Here is a 22337-nt window from a genome sequence, read left to right as displayed (position 1 = left end):
GAATGCAATATTAATACACCCATATAGAGCAGTTATTACTGCTTCACTTGTCTCAACGCTATTCACTTGCTCAGTCACGTGCAAGCACACACTAATACACCAAAGGCAAAGCAGCTCCAGGGCAAAATACTCTCCTACCACTGGGAGTGACTTGAGGTACAGTGTCATGCCCAAAGACCCTTTGGCACATGGATAAGCACAAAGGGGAATTGCACCTCTGACCTTGGGATTCACCACATGAGCCTCCCACATCTACTTAATGAGCAATCCAAACACCTAAACCCCCTCTTGGCATACACATTTCTACATTTATATCATCCAGTGATGGTATAAAACATCTGGACACTTAATGTTGGTATAACATCCATTCACTATTCTATGCTAATGGTATATCCTACATAATATTACTTTATCGTACATAATATTACTGTATACCCGGGTTCTTCAAAGAAATCCATAATAGTTGAATTCTGCCTGAAAACCTTAATTTTTTTTAAACTAATGCTTAAATCAAACAACTTTTAGTCAAGTACCCTTTATATCACATTGTGAGCATGAATATCAGTTTATTTGATGTCAATCGCATACACTTTTGTCCACGTATATGTAACCCTGTGGGCATCACATTGAGGTCATCTACCAACTGTGAGAACAGAGCTCTCAGCATCTTCAAATGTCTCCCAGTGCAACAGTGGCTGCTTTAATAACACCAAGGTTGAGATTTATATATGTGCTGCAGAGTAATCTTTAAAATATTGCACAAACAGCAAATAAGTTATGCTAACAGATAAGAAAAATAGTCAGGGTATTACCTGAAAATGAAACAGGCTGTGATCAACAACACAGCTCCCAGGGCGGGGAGCTCCATGTCCACGATGCTTTGCCAGCATGTGTCTCATAAATAAAAGCGTTTTATATGGTCTAAGTAAAATCTAGGACAGTGGGCTATTAATGTCCAAGGGACTCCTCTCCTGGGGCAACAGTGTTAATCGGAGCAATAGGTCTCCTTCCTGCTGGATCAATGTCAGCACAAATTTCAGATTGCTTTCCTGATGCGCGCCAAGTTATCTGTGATTCAGCTTTAATAGGATATTGAACGGAGCCAGCATTTAGGGAGCAGAGCCGTATTTCACATTATTGACAATCAAATGCACACAACTTTCTCATTAGCATGCATTAGGAAAACACCAAATTAATCTTGACAACACCGTTGGAGAACATGACTACAGTTACATGCTTGTTCAAGCACACATGCCTGACAGTGACTTAGCAATCGAGTGAGGAGGGGTCATGAAAACCTGGAAGTAAATATAGCTTCACAGACATTTCCCCACACAAAAGCCTACTCTGACAACGACTCTGTAAAGTCAAATCTATGGCTGGAGCATGCATGACATCCTAAAGGGCTTTTAAAGTGAATTGAGGGCTTTTAATTTTAAATGCTGACAAGAAAGCATGCCATATGGTCGGCCAATGGCGCAACTTCATTTGTGTTCCACGGATTGGAGAAGGTAGTCAAGCCAATAAGGAAGGAGCACAGACACGTGTGTTTTCTAAAAGCGAAGGAAACATTTCATTATTCTTGTATGATGATAGAGTAATTCACCATATTGTCTTTAATGTTTCACGACTTCAGTGCACCATGGCTTCACTCTGTCATTCTGGATAAAATCACAGTTTTCAGCATGAATGCCACTTGAAGGATTTGTAGTGTATAAATGTGGTGCCACTGTCATGCAGGGCAAAGGAGGTCATGATGTTTCACATCTATTTGACTTCCGAATGATCCGAGCCCTGAAACGCCATGTAATAAACATCCATCACTTTTCATCTTCTTCATAAGCACACTGGAGCAGACGCACATAAATATCCAGCTATTCAAACGGTGGATCGAAATTATATTAGAAAGCTCCATGTGTGTGATTGTGCTCTTTGAAAACAGGCTCTCTACTGTCATTTTACTGTCACTGTAATGCATTTGCTTTGACTTCTGCAAACCAAAATGTAATGCATGGATGACAAAATGAGTGGTGGCAATTCAAACTGGGCGGTGCTGAATCAGATGACATTTCGCTCCACCTGAAGGTCAAGTATTTTGTCAACAAGGACAGAGCCAGACGATGACGCTGCTAACAACAGGTGAACGATTTAATGGCCCTGCAGTACCCAAACAAGACATGAACATATTGTGTCTCAGAGCGAGGGCAGTCCTGTGAGGTAGGCGGTCGCAGTTCAATACATGGAAAAGCTTGTTTTTATTACAGAAAAAGAATGTCTCAGAAATGTGATAAAATGCTCTTCCACATACATTGTTTCATATATAATGTTCCTAAAGAAGATGCTCCTAGTTTTTAGACAAATGACTAGCTTTATTTGTTTATTTGCAATATCGTTATTATGTAAACACTGTGTATCGTCTGCGTATCTTAGATTGTGCCTTATTTATATTTTTTACTCCATTTTACCTTTAACTTCTATTTTATTCCTGTAAATTTTTTACTATTTGTGATCTGAAACAGAATTTCAAACTATCATGAATGTGCTTTGATGGCACACAATAGTCGGCTCGTTTTTGGTGAAAATAATGTAGAGTCCATCCATCTTCTCCACCACTTTATTCAGTTTAGTTTCGCGGGGCACTGCAGCGGATCCCAGCTGACTAATGGTGGAGGCAGGTTACACTCTGGACAGTTTATAACAGGACGACACACAAACAAAAAAAATGAAAAACACACAGCCATATTCTCATTTGACAGGCTTCAGGACCGTTCTAGGCAAAGTTTGCATGTTGTTTCTGTACATGCTGCCATGTTCTGAGGTGGATGACGAAATAGATTCTTAAAGACAGTGGTTGTCTCCCGAAGAGGATTTTACTAATTTGAACTTGGAAACAGATGTTAATTATACCTTTAAGAGTCCACAAATTGTGTGAAATTAAGCTTTAGTTTGCTTAAAATATTAAATCATCACAGATCATAGCTGAGTGCAATAATCTGACCAATTTTCCTCGAGATGAACCGAATCATAACAAAATCTGGGTTGTGTGTTTTTGCCGCTATGCAGACTTCTCCAATACAGAAACGATGACAGTGACAGCCTCTCATTGATTTGAGTGAAGATCCACTACTTCCAGCTGTCAAGTGTAAGTGACAGCAGAGAGTTGTTGGAATCTCCCACTTCAACTTTTAAGAACATCACTTCGCCGTTTCATCACAACAGAAGTTTTCAATCGGGACTTCCAGGAGCTGTGAAATAGCGTCTCCTGTCAGCGCGGCACTAACGTTAGCTCGGGCAGCTACAGAGAAGAGCTGTCAACAATGTGCTGTCAGCCCAAAATCAAAATATTGTCAGACGTGACTTTACAGCAGTTTGTCATATGCTCTCCAGTCTAAAAAGTTTCTGTGAGTGACTTGAGAGAAGCTTCTATGAATTACACAATTATAATTGGTATGTTTGGTTAAATTCTGTACATGCAAAAAATGTTAAGATCTGAACTCAAATGTACACTACAACTGGAGATCAGCTCAGACCATACTGTATGTTGGTTGTACTGTATTATACGTACCCCAGATAGCTCTGGCTAAAATATTCACATACTTCCCATACTGTAAAGACTGAAGATACCTGAACAACCAAAATGATCAGGATTTTAATTTATTTGTCTTGTGAATAAAGTAGCTAACAGTGCCGTAAAGAGGTCATGCAGTGGTCATATGAACTCCTGTAGGAACTACTGACATGATGAAAGCATTAGTGTGAATTATTCAACATCCCCCATCACAGCATATAGTTCCATAAGCATGGTGTACAATATTAAGTAACACAATATAAGCTAAGAACATTGCACAGCAGGGAAAAAAAAAATACCGGGGAGGGAAAAAGCATTTAGTGCTTTTGCTGGTGAGCCAGCCCTGAAGCCCTATTTGACAAATCATTGCATGGAGGTCCCAAGAGGAAGCCACAAGGCACGCCAAACATCATCATAGATGAAGGCCTGCTCAGGTGCTTTAGACCACAAATTCGTGTCGATCTAGACAAAATATCACACCTGTCATGGCAACTCAGTGTTTATGTACAAGACTTCCAACCTGGTTTGCATTAACTGTAGCCCACAGTGGAGAGAGGACAAAGCAAAACATACAGGAAGAGGATGTTAAAAACCATGTTCGCGCTGACAACGTTGTGTATGTGATAATAAACTTCCAAACAGCATTGCAGGGCAAAGCCAAGTGTGTGACATTAGACATAATTCAGAATAAGGGCCAAGTGTCCAGCCAAGCGGACAGACGAGGCCCTCATGTTCAGACTGTGCCAGGGGTAAATATTCACCATGACATTTGTGCTGTATGCGATTTCCATCGGCCAAATTGGAGCTGACTGACATTTTCATCCAAGTCACGATGGCTTTAATTTCTTTTCAAATCTATTTGGGGTATCAGCAACACAGGATCTGCAAACAATGAGCGAACCTGCAGAACAATGCATCGTACGGTGTTTGTCATGTTCCTACACTGCAAACACAACCTCGGAAATGCCTCCACAAAGGTAATCTAACCGACAGACTCACCCCAGCAGTTGTGCTTTTTTTGTAGTTTCAACCACATCGATCTTGCATCTTTGTTTTCCTGTTTTATATAGAAATGTGTTTGACCTCAGTTTTACCCCAAACTGAAAGCACTATACCGGCGCAGCACTGGGCATCATACATTTTTGGGTTGAGCTTTGCTCAGAAATCCTCTTGAAGGCCAGCATTTTACATAATCTGCCAGACAGCTTTGATTTACCATAAAGCCACCACAGGTAATGCTCCATTATACACAGTGCACTCTGCTCCGACCAGAGCAGCCTTACTGAAGCACAGGGATCCAACTTTATCTCCCATGCGCTATAGAGCTGACATTGTTTGGTGCGACATTAGTACTTTTTCACTCTCTAACTTTGAACTTGTACTCACCACATAGATTGTGATGTGTTTACTGATTTTTTTCTCTCTCAAGTTTTCTTTCTACTGGAATCTATAAAGAGCTTCCAAATGAAATTAAGCTTTTAACTTTGATAGTTTTTGGTCTGAGTTCAAAATTATTCTGCACAATTCTCTCTTGTTGAAGCTGCTAATTTTGTTGCTTAAGTCCATGATTGCAAACTCCTTCTGTGAGTGATATTTACCTTCTTACATGTGTGAATGGATTAGCCCATTTTGCCAGTTGCTTAAAGGAAAGAGGACTACAGAAAAAAGTCATGGCTGCCCAGTTCGAAAACAACCCCCCCGCCAAAAAACCCCTAAAAAACACATGTATTGACAATGTAGTTTAGTTGTCAGCTGTGATCATAACAGTGTTGTATGGAACCGAGCTACTCTGTAAGGTGTCTCTATTTTTTTGTCCACCCACTTGTGCTATCTCTCACAAAGTAATTAAACCTCACGAGTGAGGGGAATGAAGAAGCACGAACCCATTATGTGGCAGCCTAAAAGCAAGTCTGGTTAATTTTTCAGAGGAATTTGCACTAATGTATTCAGAGCCCGGGAAAGATGACAAAATAAAAAGCTCACATTGGCAGCTAAGAAGACAAGTGTATATTTAAAGTGTGCGCGGCCACAGACTTTCATAATCACAGTGATCTGCACAGTGAGTGCTGTTCATCATCACTGTGAAGTGTTAAGGAAAATGCTTTATTATGACAGGAGTCCAAGAACACTTTAGAAATTTAAATTGAGTTTGAGTGAACTATATGTTTAAGAAGAAAATGTATATGTTCACGAATAAAATAATACCCTAAATATGCTGGGTAATGAGTCCTTTTTTAATAAAATCCTGTGGAATAATATCAATACTGTGGCTTGAGTTGAGATGTATTTGTTTGATGGGGTCCCTGAAGAAGAATAGCAGCAAATGAAGTCTTTCAGACTACTAATATGGAGATACTGCACTTGAAATTGCAATGGTTAGTACAAAGCATGGTTAATATGGAGAACATCTGTGATAGGGGAAGTGAGCAGATAGAAAGAAAAAAAAATCGACTTAAATGTGCCATTACACACCCGACATGTCACACACATGGCTTCATTTGCAGGAACTAATTGAAGTTTTACTCGATCCTAAGATTTCTATTTAATTTGATCAAGCCTGAAGATACAATTTCACCAAGTCTCCTTTTCATTAGGTGGTACTTTTCCTTTTTCAGAGGGCATGCAAAAAATAAAACGCATTCGACTTTCCATTTTGTTATGAAACAATGTCTGGCCACGACAGACAGTGAGTCATTTAATATTGTTCGATAATTTCAGTACCCTTCAGGGAAAAGGTAGACACTGTACATTGATTGGCTGGGAGCGAGATCTCCACTGAAACAAATAGATATGTTGTGCGAAAGATCAAATTCTTCACCAGCTATGCTTGCATTAAACAAATGCAACTGAGACTGAGACCCAAAACACAGGCACAAGATAATTAGTCACACCAGGCTTGGAGTAGGAAGGGCAGGGAAGCAATCTGACTGAAGGATGTATTGATCGACTAGAGAAGGGAGGGGCCCCCAGTCAGGAGTCATGATCAATCTCACCAGCAAACTCTCTCAATCGGTGATGAGACCTGTGTGCGTTTGTGTGGGGAAGCATTCTATCTACTCAACACGCGGTCTAAATGCGTGTGTGTGTGTGTGTGTGTGTGTGTGTGTGTGTGTGTGTGTGTGTGTGTGTGTGTGTGTGTGTGTGTGTGTGTGTGTGTGTGCAGCCACATTAACACTACCAACAGCTTGGTATATGACTTGTCAGAAAGAGACAAATGTCGGTGTGAGGAAAAGACTCTCAGGGGTTGGAGAAAGGGGGAGGGGTGCGGTGGGGGGGGGGGGGGGGGGGGGGGGGGGGGGGGGGCTTCGTGGCACCACAACATCGGAAGCCTTTATCGTGGAGTTAAAAGCCATCCCCGAGCCGCAGATTCTCCTCATCAAACTGAGCGCGCGCTGAAAGGTTTTAAAACCGGCTCAGCGAGTGATGGAGAAGGTAAATCTTCCCAAATATAAACTGTTTGCATTTTGGTGGGATCCGGTGGCTGGTCACAGGTGGGTTTCATCTGATTAAACAGTGGTGATGCATATCAGGGGGAGTAGTCGACCAATTGCACTGTAATTCATCTTCCTCGGATGCCCTGGATGACGAGGAGGAGGAAGCGGAGGAGAGGCTGGGGAGAGAGAGCAGTGCGACTGATGTGGGCTGCAAAAGAAGCAGTCATCCCCTTTAGCCTCATAAGACATGGGATTGCTACAATTTCTCTCTCTCTCTTTTTGGCATTTAGAAAGCGGGGTAGAATAAAGAAAGAGACAAGAAAAGCTTACGTGTTTTTGTTTGTTTATGTGTTGCGGGGCAGTGTAATACCACTCAGCACTGGCCTCCAGGGTGGGATGTGTGGATCTGATATCAGACAGCATGTTAAGCTGCAGGGACTCCCACAGCAGTGGAACTGTAGATGGCTAATTGACAGGCTGCTGGAGATGAAGCCAGTCCAGATAGCCAGTCACTTTCACGCTCCCGCACTCCCATACTCTCCACCAGGGGGAATGCGGGTGGCACGAAGGAGGGGAGGAAGCCGTCGGGTGTGTTGTTAAGGGGGTGCATAGACTTTGGGCCCACAAGGGAAGTGAATGTCACTCTCACAGTCATCTGCACATGTAGACATGTTCACACACACACACACACACACACACACACACACACACACACACACACACACACACACACACACACACACACACACACACACACACACACACACACACACACACACACACACACACACACACACACACACACACACACACCCAGCTGAAAATGAAGTCCTGCTTTATTTAATCCGCACTCGCAGACAATGTTGAAGGTAGGGGATGGATTTCTTGTGGCACACAGACAGTCACGTTCATGTCTTTCCGCAGACACGTAGGCTCAACAAGCTGTACCTCACACAGTGCATTGAGCCTGAGGAAGATTGGCAAGCAGTCGAAGGGTGACCCAATGTTTGACTGGGGAAAAAAAAGAAAACAAAAAAAACTTCCAGATACTTACCACTACTTTTACCAAGTAGGAACAGTTTTACCAGTACCAGACGTTCAGTGATTGGTGACTCATCTCTGTGTGATGGCACCTCTGTGATTTGAGCCGTACATTACTCGTGTGAACTGATTCTGTGGCTCATTACATCAAGACATTCTATTTGCATTTTCCTATTAGCCCAGTAATTGTAGCTTTCCTTTCCTCGTTTTTTTGATTGTGAATTTACTAAGATCACCTTCCAATAAGGTCTCCTATTGTGCCACCTCTGCATGGTATTGATTTACATTCATGTGGTTCAAGATTTCATCCTGCTATGAAGGACAGGGTGGTGATGGTGTGGGGGGGGTGGGGATCATCTGTGGCTTACACCATTAAACATTCAATTATCTATAAAACACACAACAGAGGCTTCAGTCAGTGAAATGACAAATTACAGCCGGAGAGCTCTTCAGTGTTGTCCCCGTTAACCCAGGTTTTTATAGATCACCTCGCATGCCACCCTATAGCTGTTTAGTTATCTCCATGAATATATGCATAAGAGATCTGTCCTTGCTGAGAGCAAAATCTGATAATGCAGCAGCAAACACAGCTGAGAGTCAGAGCAAACCAATTCAGAGCTCTGTTTAAAAAAAGCCAAAGGGCTCGCTGCTCATCTCTGCGACAGTGCCACACAATAGATGAACAATTCTTCAGAGTTACACTGGAAGAAAAATATTAATCTACTTATTCATGGCTTGTTGAATCAGCTTTATCCCCAGTGATTAATCCAAGTCAATAATGTAATCTTTAATTATAAAGAATGTCCTTATTACCTATGTCAAATAATCACGCCGGTCCACGACGCTGAAGAAAAGAAAACAAATTTCTCCTCAATGCAATTATGTGTTTTTTTAATGAAATAAATTAAGAGCAGCCAGACAATTTTGTGCTGGCCTTGAGACTATTTATTTAACTGTTTTTAACAGTAAACACAAAGGCAAAATCATGCTTTCCAGAATTTAACTAATAATTATAAAACAAAGGAAAAACAAGTCTGAAATAATCTCTGTATTTCACAACATACAATTGAGACACAACATTTACTAAATTAATTATCCAAATGTAATACTTAAATAAGGCCACTAATTGAAATGCTCAAATCAAATCTCCTGAATGGAATAAGGGAGAAAAAGCAGCAGGGGTCTATCAAACAGAGCGTGGTCGGTTTAAAGAAAAGGTAAAATGTCAGGAAATAACAAAAATCACAATTATATTTCATCATGCATTTTACCCAGGAGCCACGGCATCCATGAGGCTATTACCAAAATAAAATAACTGCAGCTCTCTGAATGATCAATCGGAAGAAAATATATTACGTGAGTCCGTTCCTGAAGGAGAGCCCCGTGAGAGAAAGAATAATGACCAATTCTTGTAGGACTCCTTTGTATGTGCGCATATGTGGGTCATTGCACGCTTGCATGTGATTAATTGTACATCACCTTTAATGATGGCTTTCCCGCTGTAACAAACGATATGCAATTTGTAGTTACAAAATCCACGTGTACGCAGAGGCGCGAGTGTGACTGAGCATCTGGTGCTTTTCGCATTCTGTTCTCAGGCCTGTTCCACAACTCCCAGTCGGTCCTCCCCATGCACTTCCAGTGGTGTTCCCCACCAGGACGCAGTAAGTGATTTGTCATGCGAGGAGGGAGGAGGGAGCAAGTAGCCTGTAACAAATCTAACTGACAGCCCCCAACCGCCCCTCCCTCCGAAAATGCAGATCACATAGCTGACAGAGAGGAAACAGCAGCTTAGGGAACTTTCAACAGGATCTTAATCTGTGATGAAGTCAGCCGGCGTCCAAAGAGAGCTACAGGACGCTGCATTGACTGACACGGGACAGACATTTCCTGGATGTCAGAATTGTCTGCTAATTAATGTACTCGGGGAGGAGTGAGTGTCAAAATGTCAGGCGGTGTTGTCATCAGGCAAGCTGGAAGCACGTTGTAAACTTTCAGAGTAGTGTTGCTGCTTCAAACTGAATTTTGTCAAAGTTTTCGGCTCCCGTGAGGATCATGACATTTTCTCTCGCTTGACTGAACAACTGAGAAAATTTTCTTGGAGGGGGATCCCTCTTCATGTCACAGGTAATTTTACATCTACGTGTGGAAGCCTGCCCTGCCAACAGAAAAACAAACACCTCGGTCGGCTGCTGCGAGCAAATCAAACAGGAAGCAGTGGAAAGAGTCATTATTTCTTTAGTCTAATCTGACAGATCAAATGTAACAGTGCTTTTTGTGATCAGGCAGAAGCGTTGGATCTCTGGAAGGTGAACATATCAATGTTCAACATGCCCTATTAAGACTTGACACCCACACTTTATCATCAGTAAAGCAATTGCATATTCCTATTCCTGCAGGAGAGATGGGGAAATCCATCTCCTGCAAGGACAGTGGCTTTAATAAATAGTGCACAGAATGCAGGCACAAACTCTCCTTCTTTCACCTGATCCCTTCTCTCTTCTCTCCACACACACACTCACGCACTTTCCCTCTCATGGAAATTGTTTCATTCCTTTTAGTCAATCTGGCTAATGCAAAAATCATGTATGTCTGTCTTTAAATATTTAATCCTAACAGCAGCAGGATTGAAATACAACGTTGAAGAAGCATTACTCCTTCCCTCCTGAAAGGTACAAGAGCTCAGAGAGAGGGAGAGAGAGAGAGAGAAAGTGAGAGAGAGAGAGCGAGAGAGAGAGCAAGAGAGCAAGAGAGTGAGTGAGCGAGAGAGAGAGAGAGAGAGAGAGAGAGAGGGGCAGCTGCTCTGCAATGTCAGTACGAGAGAGTGGGAGCGACAGGGAGCGATAGAAAAGAGAGGAAGACGAGACCGGGCTATTTTCGATGACAATTTTGTTGCCATGCACTTTCGGCTTCTGGGGCTGGAGGCAGCATTAAAGCACAGTTTGTCTTGGAAAAGTACACAACCAGATACAACAGCTCTCTGTTTTTCCTCTCTGGGAGCAGTCTTTGTTCTTTGACACAATAGATTCTGTTTCAGGCACGGCTGAAGAGAAACACTGTTGCTGCTTAGAACTTCGTGAGGAGAGACACAGTTCAATGACTGAGCAAAAGGCATGAATCTTGCATGCAGGAGTGTATCGTGGGAACCACATGGCCCCTGGAGATGCCTACCAACACAAAGAGAATTTCAAGTCACGCTCGCCTTTAAGTGCTCGTTTTGGTTCACACTTGTCAGTAGTTTAGCATGATCAAGCAGGACTTTGTGAAGTTAAGATTTCCCAGATTCTTGGTAAAGTGAAGAAATGAAATTATTCAACAGAATTTGTTTTATGAAATTAAAAAAAAAAAAAAAAGTTTTAATGAATCTGGTGATTCATAGCTGAGAAGTGTAAGATTAAAAGTGACATGCAAAGCAAAACTTTGGGAAACTTTTACACACTCACCACAGAGAAGTCCTCGGCCGAGCAGTTCTGCCCACTGAAATTGCAGCTCATAAGCATCTCGTCTAACTGATGTCCTGTCCTGTTGAAAATGTCCTGCATGTCGGGAGCAGGATACATTAAATCAGTGGGTTTGTGCCCGTCCCTATTTTTGGGGGGCAGACCTGTCAAGTTAGCCAGGTGGTAGATGTCGGCGTCGGTGAGAGCGGAGAAGCGAAAGCGATTGATGTTGCAGATGGTCACAGCGGGGAAAACCATCTCGGGGGTCGCCTCTTCATTGAGAGCTGTGACATGAGGGTGCTCCAGGTAAGAGATGGCACACTTAGCCGCTTGGTACAGAAACAGTGCGAGTGAAGTCAAAAAGGCAAGAGCCCAAAGAGTCTGCCGGATGCCCAGGCGGCCAGAGACAAAGATGTGGTTAATCCCATGGAGAGAGCAGGAGTTAGCGAACCCGGCCAAGTCCTTGGCCGGAGGTGTGCAGCTCTCCTCGATCAGGCTCTCCTTGTCCCCATCCTGCTTGCCTTTCTGCTTCTCATCCTCCTCTGCAAATTTGATTTTGCAAACAAATTCGATAGGCATGGGGGCAGCCAGGTCTGCGATTAGGTTTTGTTTTTGATGGCAGCTATCAGCCTCTGATCACTTCCCTCCTACTTCCTTGGCTTCTGTAATCTGAGCGGGAAGGAACTCCGGAAAGAAGAGAAAAAGACAGGAGAGAGTTTGTTGCTGCTGCTGCTCTCGCTGCTGCCTGCGCTGTGACTGATAGTGCTGCTGCTGCTTCTGCCGCCACGGCTCCTAGTGACTACAGCGCTGCTGCTGCTGTGCTGCTACTGCTCTGAATGCTTGTCTCACTACTTGATCAGCTCACACAGTCTCGCTTATCAGCAGTAATACAGCTGTCAAAAAAAAAAAGGGAGGAAAAAAAAAAAAAAAAACCCTTGCACACAGCCTCAGAACCAACCACAGAAGAAATGCAGCATTTTTAGTCGGGGCTAAAATAGCAACACGGCACTTAATAATTCATGAGAAGGTAACATTGTGATTATTTCCTCCTCACTGGCGCGAGTCGCAACTTCCCCCGGTCATCCCCACGCTTCCCGCAGACAGACCTCCTCCCGCTTAATCCACTTGTTTGGATGGAGCTTTCGCTCCTTGACCTGAATAAAGTTGGTGTCAGAGGTTGTCCTGCCAGACATCTGCTGTTTGATGTAAATTGCAGGAGGTCATTGCATTTTAAACCCATCCCAAAAAGGAGTCCCTGGAGAATGCCTAATTGAAACAATAATGAGGAGTGCGAGAGAAGCGCAATTGAGGATAAGACGTTTCCTGGCAATCAATCTTGTCTGAGGAACAAAAAAGTAAAAGACTATTGATCGCATGAATGTGTCCGTCAGAGATTAAGATGGGCAGTACAACGATGTTTCCTTATCAGGAACTAATGGTAGCATCACAGGACTCCTGGACGAATTTGAATTGGTGAGTATATTCTGATCTGGATCCCAATAAGATGTTGAAATCAGGTATCGATCCGCCTCTGTCCCTTCCCTTTACAGTGTGTGTCTCGGTGCCGTTAACAGCCCTTTTCCAAGTTGCCAAACAAAATTATGCAAATGGGAGGCAGAAAAGTGAGAGCCCTAATGCATGTTATTCGCCTTTAAATGGAATTAGTCATGCAGGTCACATCACAAGCGGCTGGGACCTCTGGAGAAAAAGGCAAATTTAAAAGTGAATTCAACCGCTTTAAACACACGTGCCAAATCAAGTCTGCGCGAGGATCAGAAATGTTAAATTACTGCAAACTGGGTAAAAAAAAAAAAAAAAAATTGTCAACAAAGGAAACCTATTTTTTTAAATGTTCAAACACTTCTACTGATGCAGATGACCACTGAAACTTATTTTTATTGTAGATATAGAGCTATTACTGAGAAAACTAAAGATATAAATCACTGCCTCACTAATATGTTTGCCTGGTTAAAGAGACACATTCAGCGACAAAACAAGGTAAAGACTAAAACCCTTTGCCTTCTTTCTTTCTTTTTTTTTTCTATACTGCAGTCCCTGAGACATTTACTCTATACTTTATATATTTATTTTTTTCAAAGCCGGACTGTCTTTTGATGGTGTGTTCTTCGGCTAGATAAACACAGATATGTAGGATATTGCTTTTACTTGATAGAAGTGAAGCGTCCGTGGTTTAGCTATGCCTCTGGCAGGCACTGAGGTCTCCTAACCACAGAGTGTTTTATGTAGTCACTCCCAGAGGATGCTGGGCTTATTTACAGTCTCACTGAGGGAATGAAAACTCACAGTCCAGTGCCATGACTAAATACCAAATGTGAATAAAAAACACGCAGACACATCTGGCACATGAAAACCATTCAAGGAGTCGACGGCATTATATTTGTTTGTCAGAGCCAATCACGCTCCAAAGCCCCGGTCTGCTTTGTGTTTGATGTCCTAAAAATGAGATACAGTGGATTAAATGTCACTGACCTTCAAGTTGTTTTTGACTCTATGAATAATGTCTCGTTTTGCTAAACCATTAGAGGGGGCTTTTTGCAGGGCATATGTGAGGAAAATAATGAATACGAGTAGTTTTCAGGGTTTTTTGTTTCAAAGCACTGACCTCACAATGGAACATATAAAATTTTTTGTGTGACTGAAGTACATTGGGGACCTGGAGATTAAAATGTTTACTGACATTTAAGAGCTGGGAAGTTCTCGCTGTGACTTTGTTTTGGTCAAGTCCTCTTGACCAGGGACGTGCAGATGTTACTGTAGCATGACTATTTCTGGAAAACAGTTGAGGAACACAAGTGTTCTGTTAAGAGGGGTCTGACATAATAATTACCAAAAACACAAAAGGCCATTTCCCAGCTGGCCACAAGTTTCTGTCATTTCTTTCCCAAAAATGCGATGTTGTATTGTTTTTTGTTTGAATGTCAGCTTTTGTTCTTGAATATCCCTGGAGTTCATTTTGGATTTCCATGGAGGACTGCAGTGGCTGTCACTTTTATGTTGGTTGGTAACCCTGGTCCCTCTGAGCAGGCGAGTATTGGCACAACACGTAATCCAGTTGTTCACGTAAATCTCATCGTTGCTGGAAACCAGAGACATGGTTCAAGGTTAGCTCAGACATGTGCAAAAAAGATAGGATAAGCTTTATTTGTTATGGTATCCAAGAATTTCCTTATGGTTTTATGGTAAATAAGAGACATTCATGGCTGTACTGCACTAAACACAAGTATGGTTTGTAATTATACTCCATAATTTTTCACCTCATGGTCATGTCTCACACAAACAGAGGTGAGTAGTCATCTCCCTCTCAAACACAAGGCTCAGTAGACAAATCGGTACTTGTTCTGCTTATTGAGAATTAAAAAAAAATAAAAAATGTTTTGAGAAGTGGAAGATATGAAGAGAAGATGTCCTCCCTGAGTTAAAAAAGAAAAAGAAAAAAAGCCTGACAGTTTTATCGTCTCATCTATTGGATGTCTCTGTAGTAAATTTGAAATGTGGTGAACTGACTGATCAAAATCTAAGTCAGATTGTATAAAGTTGCCATCCCAATCAAAAAAGCCTTGATCGCTTCTGTTGAAGAAATATGCACACACGTTTGAAATTATGTTTTAGGTCATTTCATTATAAAGGGAAAACACCACAGGGTGGAGTGGAAAGAATAATACAATTTTAAGTCTGAATTTAAAAACCTATTGGAGGGGAAAACACAGAGCTTAAGAAATTAATACTTTATTTGGGTTTCCAAAAGTTGTTCTTGGCTTTTTTTTACATTTACATGAATATTTTCAGGTACCAAAATCAAGAGCTAAATCTGGATCATAAGAGTCCAGCAGGATGTGTGGTTCACTGCGTGTGCTGCAACAACCAATTATAGATTACTAAGTGACGGCATTATTCAACATGTGATTTTCATAATCAACTAAATAACTTTAGAGAGTTGTGTTTGTAATCATTCAGTACATCTCCCAATTGTTCTTTTTTTCTATCTTTCCTCGGTTTGCTCTATTATTAAAAAAAAAGTCAACCTCACTCCTACATCAATCATTGAGCCAGTATATGTGTGTTAGTGCGTGTGTGTGTGTGTGTGTGTGTGTGTGTGTGTGTGTGTGTGTGTGTGTGTGTGTGTGTGTGTGTGTGTGTGTGTGTGTGTGTGTGTGTGTGTGTGTGTGTGTGTGTGTGTGTGTGTGTGTGTGTGTGTGTGTGTGTGTTGGTGCAAAGGGATGAGATTTCTGAAAATAAAATGAACTTGGCAGAAAGGTTTGTTTTATGATTTAAACCAATCAACATTGACTACAGCTGAATTAAGGTCTAAACACCGACTAAGTTTTACCTGATAGATGCACTCAACTGACAGAACTACAGGCTTTGTACAAACCTACAATTTCTTGAAGAGAAATTTAGCAAGCACTATGCACCTGAGTGAGCTGATAGACTTGTATTTTCCAAACAAAACAAACAAACATAAAACAGACAACTTACTGACAAGAATTTCGTATAATGCTTCTTTGAGCTTTTGAGGGAGACAATGTAGACATAATGTGTATAAACTGAGCGAAACAGTATATGATTCATGGGAGAGTGATTCTAAAGCATGTTTATGAATGCAGGAGGTGCAGGTCTGAAATCACTGGTATTCCAGTAAATACAGCTTCTCACTTCATGAATAATCTCACTAATTCATCATCACTAACTCATTTTTCAAGCCCTAAACTCGCCTCACTAACCTCCCCTGAAGCTTACAATGTTCATTAAACCCATAAAGAGGTCTTTAAATTCAAATGTATTTATCCTCTTGAGAGCATGAATGTTTCATGACTTTAATGAAAATGTACAGTAATGTACTTAATGCTTGGTTAGGTTTTCTGTGAAAATCAGCCGGTGGTTTTATGGAAGCCCAGGTTGCTGTCTCTGCACACCTCAGGCCATTTGTATTGTCCATCTATCATCTTTGATTTTCCTTTACACAACAGCTTATAGGTTGTCTCTGGGGTTAAGGTCAGGTCAATGAATACACCGAATCTGAGGACGTTTTGGCACTGTGGAAAGGTGAAGGTCCTGCAGGAAATTAGAATTCACCATCACCATAAAATGTGCTGCTTGAAGCTGCACTGACTTTTGACTTGATAAGAAAACACAATGAAACATGGAAAACAAAATGAACCAACTGACTTTTGACACTTCTGATCAGTGTTGAAGCTGCTTGGAGTTGAAGCATTTCCAGTGAAGGGAGGACTTCAACCAGCACAGCAATGGTTCCTCTTCTTCTGACATCAGGTAAAAACACTGTTGATGCTGCATCCGGTTAACACGTGGTTTTACACTGTGAATCAAACACCTCAAGTCCACTTCCTGGACATGCATATGAGTGCTTCTTGCTATAACTGGAGGCTCAGTCCACTCCTTGTGCCATTCCCCAAAGTTAAACAGGGTTTGCTTGACAATCTTCTGCAAGCAACTGATGGTCCAGTAGTTTGTACATGTTTTGCAACCATGTTTTATTCCTTCAATCAATTTTCTATCAAGCTGTTTTGATCCAGCACTTTGTGAACACCTCACATTTTTTTTTCTCTCTTTTTTTTTTTTAGCAATCTACTTTTGTGGTTTCCAATCCTTGTTGAGGCTGTCTTCTGGGCAAACAGTGGTTCAGCATGATTGAATCTGACCTTACAGAACCTGACCCACTATTTTCAGACCATTTATTTTGGTTATAAAACAACTTTCATAAAATTGAAATCTAAAAAAAAAAATAAAAACCTTAAGAATTTGTATTTTCTAAGATGTGTTTCTTAATATACATGATAGAATAATGTACACTATAATAATATAATCAAATGCAGCAGGTGTTTAGGGTCAAACAATAAAGATAAATATTGCATGTTGTAATCTACCCACTGATAATCAGTAGGACCAGTTAAAGAATTTGGTTAAATGTATCTTGGACCAAGTGAATATATAACAAAAATGAGCAAATTCACTATGTCCTGGTGTCAGCTGGAAGCTGGTTAAAAGTTAAGAAAATGCTGCACTTCAATGTCATCCAAATGGAGTCATCTCTGGTCAGACCAGTATTGGTGCATTTTCTCTACACAAAGTTTCTTCAGCTGAATTAAGAAATGTGAACACAAACTGTTGAAATGTGAATCCCTTGTAGCACTATCACGGTGGGTTTCAGTTTGAGGGCTGGTATGTTCCAATATATATTGACTGACCTCTGGTGGTTACTGTTGGGGCATCTGTGCATCACTTTAAAACACAAAAAAATGTGTTACGATACTGAACTATAAGACATGCACAGATCATGTTTTCTGTTTTTCTTTCTTGAAGATGTCATTCAAGAGATTGTTGCTATGGACTGTTAACATCACATCAACTGTCTGAGCATCATAATTACCTCCATTGAATTGTCAGTTGCCAGTAAAAACAAACCTTTATTCATATTTTTGCAAGTACAATTTGCTACTGCTCACAATTAAAAGAAAGAAAAGGCTCTGAATTCAACACACTTTAAAGTTTTTAATAGATACATTTAAAGTAAAATACTAATAATTACTAAAGATGTGGCTAGACAGATGTATGAGACATATTTGCTTGCCTCCGTGTAGTTTCTTTTCAACATAATGTGTTGATATCAAATAATGACGACTCTGTTCAACAGAGGCTGCTGCTCGCTCAGCAGTAATGCAGACAGGTATCTGTGGTCAACAGAAAACCTGGCTCGCTGGAACCAGCAGGGGAAATGTCAGATTTGCATAAAAGCCACGAAATATTGTATTTCTTGTTTCTTTCCATGTTTCATATTTGAAGGTGGGAGAGTGCAGAGGCTGCAGACGGCGGGCTGATATTTGTTCTTTTGTTCCTGGAGCAAACAGCAGAGCCCTCTGCTCAATGAGAGGAATATTTAGATTCGACTGTTACAATCTCAGGTGGAAAGCAAGTGAAGGGTACTTCAGTATCCAACATCAGTGTTAACCAACGCTCTTATGCTTCATATTCTGTATCGCAATGTGACATCTGCTTGTTGCAGTCATGCAGAAATTGTTTAAAAAAAAATATATATATATACACACACACACATACACATACACACACACGCACATATATATATATATATATATATATATAAACTCTTTGTTTGAACTATTCTATGCACACCTATTTATGCACACCTTATTTCATTATCAAAACTGATGATATATACTTCTTTCAAATTTATTTCTCTGCTTTTCCAGTGATGCATATTTTCAGTCCATTTCCAATGCTGAGGTCTAATATAAAATAATAAAATCAATGCTTTGATGAAAGTTCCTGTTGTGTCTGAGCCTTGAGGGCTTCGTCGACAAGCGAAGACTTGTCTTGTTCAGGACGGGGAAAAAAAAAAAGTTCCCTCCACGATGTGCATAAGCAAGTTGTGATGAAGAGCAGCGCGCATGCAAATCGCCATCATCATCACAATGTAAGAAGGCATATAAATTCACCAACAACAGTATCATGTGAAGCCTGTATATTTCAACCCCAGAGAAAACAGCACAAATCCATTTCAATATGAAGTGCATGGCTCGGTTGGCAAGACAAGTTCATGTCTAAATAATGACAGTTGAAGAGCAATGCAGACTATTACACTGTCAAGGGCCACACGATGCAGCTAATATAGAGAAAACCAAAGCAACTTGTCTTGTTTTACATTTGACATTATTTTAAAAATCTACAACCACAAATCCTGGAGAACCAGCGATTTAAGGTGTATTTAAAAATGCAGTATGTACAGTGTCAGTAAGGCGACTTTATTGCATTGGGTGGCAGTAATGAGTCAACGGAGTACAGAGCATCTTCAGAGTATCTTCAGCTTGACTTGAAATGATTTTCAGCTATGGAGTTATTTAATTAGATAAAACAGACATGTTGGGGCCACACTATCGAAAATACATAGTCAGTTTTAGTTTTATAAGTGTTACATTTTTAATAGTACTTGTTGTAAATTTAAATCCTTACATTTTCAGTCCTGTGCATTATTTAGACCAGTTTACCTCAAACAAGGTCATAATAAACACAGTTTAAAGAATGGTGTGTCAACAAGGAAAAAACGATGAGAAGGTTTGCTTTGTTTTCATCATCGGCGCAAGAAACAATTTCTATGTTTACTAAGTGTACAACATCACATTGTATTGATTTAGTTTGGTTTAATTCCAACAGATGATACGGTAAGTCAGTGCTGTGGCTCCGTGTTATTAGGTGCCAAGCAGAATATATAGTTGAGCTTCCAGATAAAAATGCTTGCTCACTTTCCAGGATGCTACAGCATGATGCAACGTTCTTCTGACTCATTTCGTCAGAGGTTATATCAGATTTGTTTGGTGTTTACCATCCACATGGTGATTAAGGCTACAAAACCGAGACTGGTACATCTTGACATTTGTTTTTTTTGTGCTATTTATATCTACGTATTGGTTTTGTGAAGCGATGGACCCATGTGGGGTTGAATCTGGGTTCAGTTTTCTCTTTTCCTTTTTATTCCCTTTAAACAAGATATATTTGGACACGTGTAAAAATGTATTTTATAACAAAAAACATACACGCAATCATGATTTGTATTGGTTATTCTTATAGATACAACATTATGATCGGATGGTAAAGTTAGAAACATCTTTTCATCAGTGCTTTAAAAGGAAAGATTTGTGTTGGCTACGAAACGGAGGCAGAGCATCTTGTGGGGTCCAGTCTGCAAGGGTTAGTTTGTTCTTTGTTTTTGTTTTTTAATCAAAAGGAGAGTATTATGCACAGCTGGGCTTCACCGATGCTTGTGCAGACTGAAGGTTGGCGTGTGTGGTCTGATCCAACAGACGAGCGACTGTAGCTCAAACTGCTGCAGAAGTAAATGACAGAAAGGTTTCATTATATAAAGTGCACCTCAGTGTGTCGAACGGGAGACTGCAAGGCACAGGCCAGTCATTATAACAATTATAATGTTGTGGCTGATCAATCTATACTCTATCATGGTTGTTGAACTCTTACAACTGACTACATGTTCTTTATACCCTTTATACACATAGATCATTATGTGGATGTTTCACGAGAAACATAAAGACACACCTGAAATTGAGGTCAAGAGTAAATTTGCACACAACTTCTTGGTTGGTGGAAGTAGTCGGGATCAGGAAGACTACAAGCTTAAAGAAAGTGAATCAAAAAGTTATGGAAGTTGTATGTCACATGATGAATCCTGGCAGGACCACACGCACCCACGCACACCCACACAGTGCTGCTATGCTCTTTAGTGACACACAGTGAAAAGCTCATTGGTGGATTTTGCCAATTCTGCTGTAAATGTGCAGCTGGGATTGTTGGAGGGATTCACCCCACACTTCATTGCAAATTCAGAACACATGAGCTTTCATCTTTATGAAAACGCTGAAAAGACAAGGCAAGGTGTAGCTTGCAAGGTAACATATCAGCAGGCATTAATGCTGAGATTGGACATGGTGTGGTTCAGTAGCTTAGTTCAGCCTTGGCGAGCACAAATTCTGCTACCATGTTATAATAGCAGATGAAAGTCAGAGGTTCCACTGCCTAATGAGAGTTCTCATTATTAAGGTTGTACTATCTTCTGATGGACCATATGGGTACTCATTTTTCTGTGTATGTAAGAGCACACTGCCCAAAGGGAGGAAAAAATTATGGGAAGCTTGTGCAGTGGACTGAGGAATTGCCATGCTTTGCACATGGGCGCAAAGAGCAGGGTTCAGTGATTTTTTTTATAGCCCTGAGGATCACTTTTCTTCTGCCCCCCACCCCAAACACACACAAACACACACATACACAGAGCTATCCAGCAATACAACTTAATACTAAGACACACATGCTTATTATTCAAATAGAAAACAGAGAAGGAAAGTTTATCGATATTCCGTTTGTGATAAATTGCAGTAATAAGTGTGCTCCGTATTGCAACATGGACATGCAAGGTCCCCACTCTGAGACTTTGCAGTACTTACACAAAGGGCAGCAAATAATCGACTTGCAAATAGCGGGAACCTGCTTTTATGGCTGAAGGTCACAGGAGCAAAGCAGGTAACAGAAACAAGCCTTTGAATCTTCCTTCTGGAATGCATTTCTGGTTCTCAAAATTGACCCTGGTATACAAAATGAAAGAAATCCTCTCTCCAATAAGGAAGTGGGACGAAAGCTAAATGTCAACCAGTTGAATCTTTACGGACAAAAAAAAAAAACATCTGTGCAAAACATCTACAGTATATGTACTTCATTGTAAATAATAAATGAACTTGCTTTTCAATAGCCTCTTTAAAAAAAACAAGAACCCTCTCAATGACACTTTTCTGAGTTCACTGTGTGAAAGTTTTTAAATGCAGTGTGGCAAAAGCCCACAAAAGGAGAGGATACACACAGATCAGCTGATGTCAATGAGACATTTTGCAGTCTGAGTGGGGGTCAGAAAAGAACACCAACTCTGGCCTGTTGGTGTAAAGAAAAGCTGTGTTTGTTAGCGTACAGAGGCATGTTGGCAAACATGTGTCAGTGCATATTCGTATCTGTAGACTGGATTCAGTCATTAGCCTTGGAAGACATTTTGCTGCTTTTCCAAGTGGCTTCATAATCCAGTTTCAAAGGGTCATGATCAATCCCAAGTGAGTTCTTTTGACCCGCATAAGACCTCATGGGACTTCATTGACCACAATGAAGGTGGTTAAAACACAAAAGAGTACTGATGAGCCACGCCCAGGGCCAAATATTTCATTACCATAGAAAAACCTTGTCCCACTATGATATGAAACCTTGAGTGACATATCCAAAGACTTTAAATAGCTGATTGCCAGTCTAGTC

General features: G+C 40.8%; 1 protein-coding gene across 1 annotated transcript in view; it reads right to left on the bottom strand.

The window, feature by feature from the left end:
- asic4a (acid-sensing (proton-gated) ion channel family member 4a) overlaps nt 1-12074 on the bottom strand; it is a gene marked incomplete at its 3' end in the record, with an annotated part of 86595 nt that extends 74521 nt beyond the window's left edge. Inside the window, exon 1 of the mRNA XM_080498612.1 lies at nt 11487-12074. Within this exon, the coding sequence (XP_080354738.1) occupies nt 11487-12062 (576 nt within the window). The 5' untranslated portion in view covers nt 12063-12074. The remainder of the gene's footprint in view (nt 1-11486) is intronic.
- Nucleotides 12075-22337: the final 10263 nt, after the last annotated feature.

This window comes from Blennius ocellaris (assembly GCF_963422515.1).
Source record: "Blennius ocellaris genome assembly, chromosome: 6".
NCBI classification, from domain to species: Eukaryota; Metazoa; Chordata; class Actinopteri; order Blenniiformes; family Blenniidae; genus Blennius; species Blennius ocellaris.
This window is presented reverse-complemented; position numbering and strand designations above follow the sequence as displayed.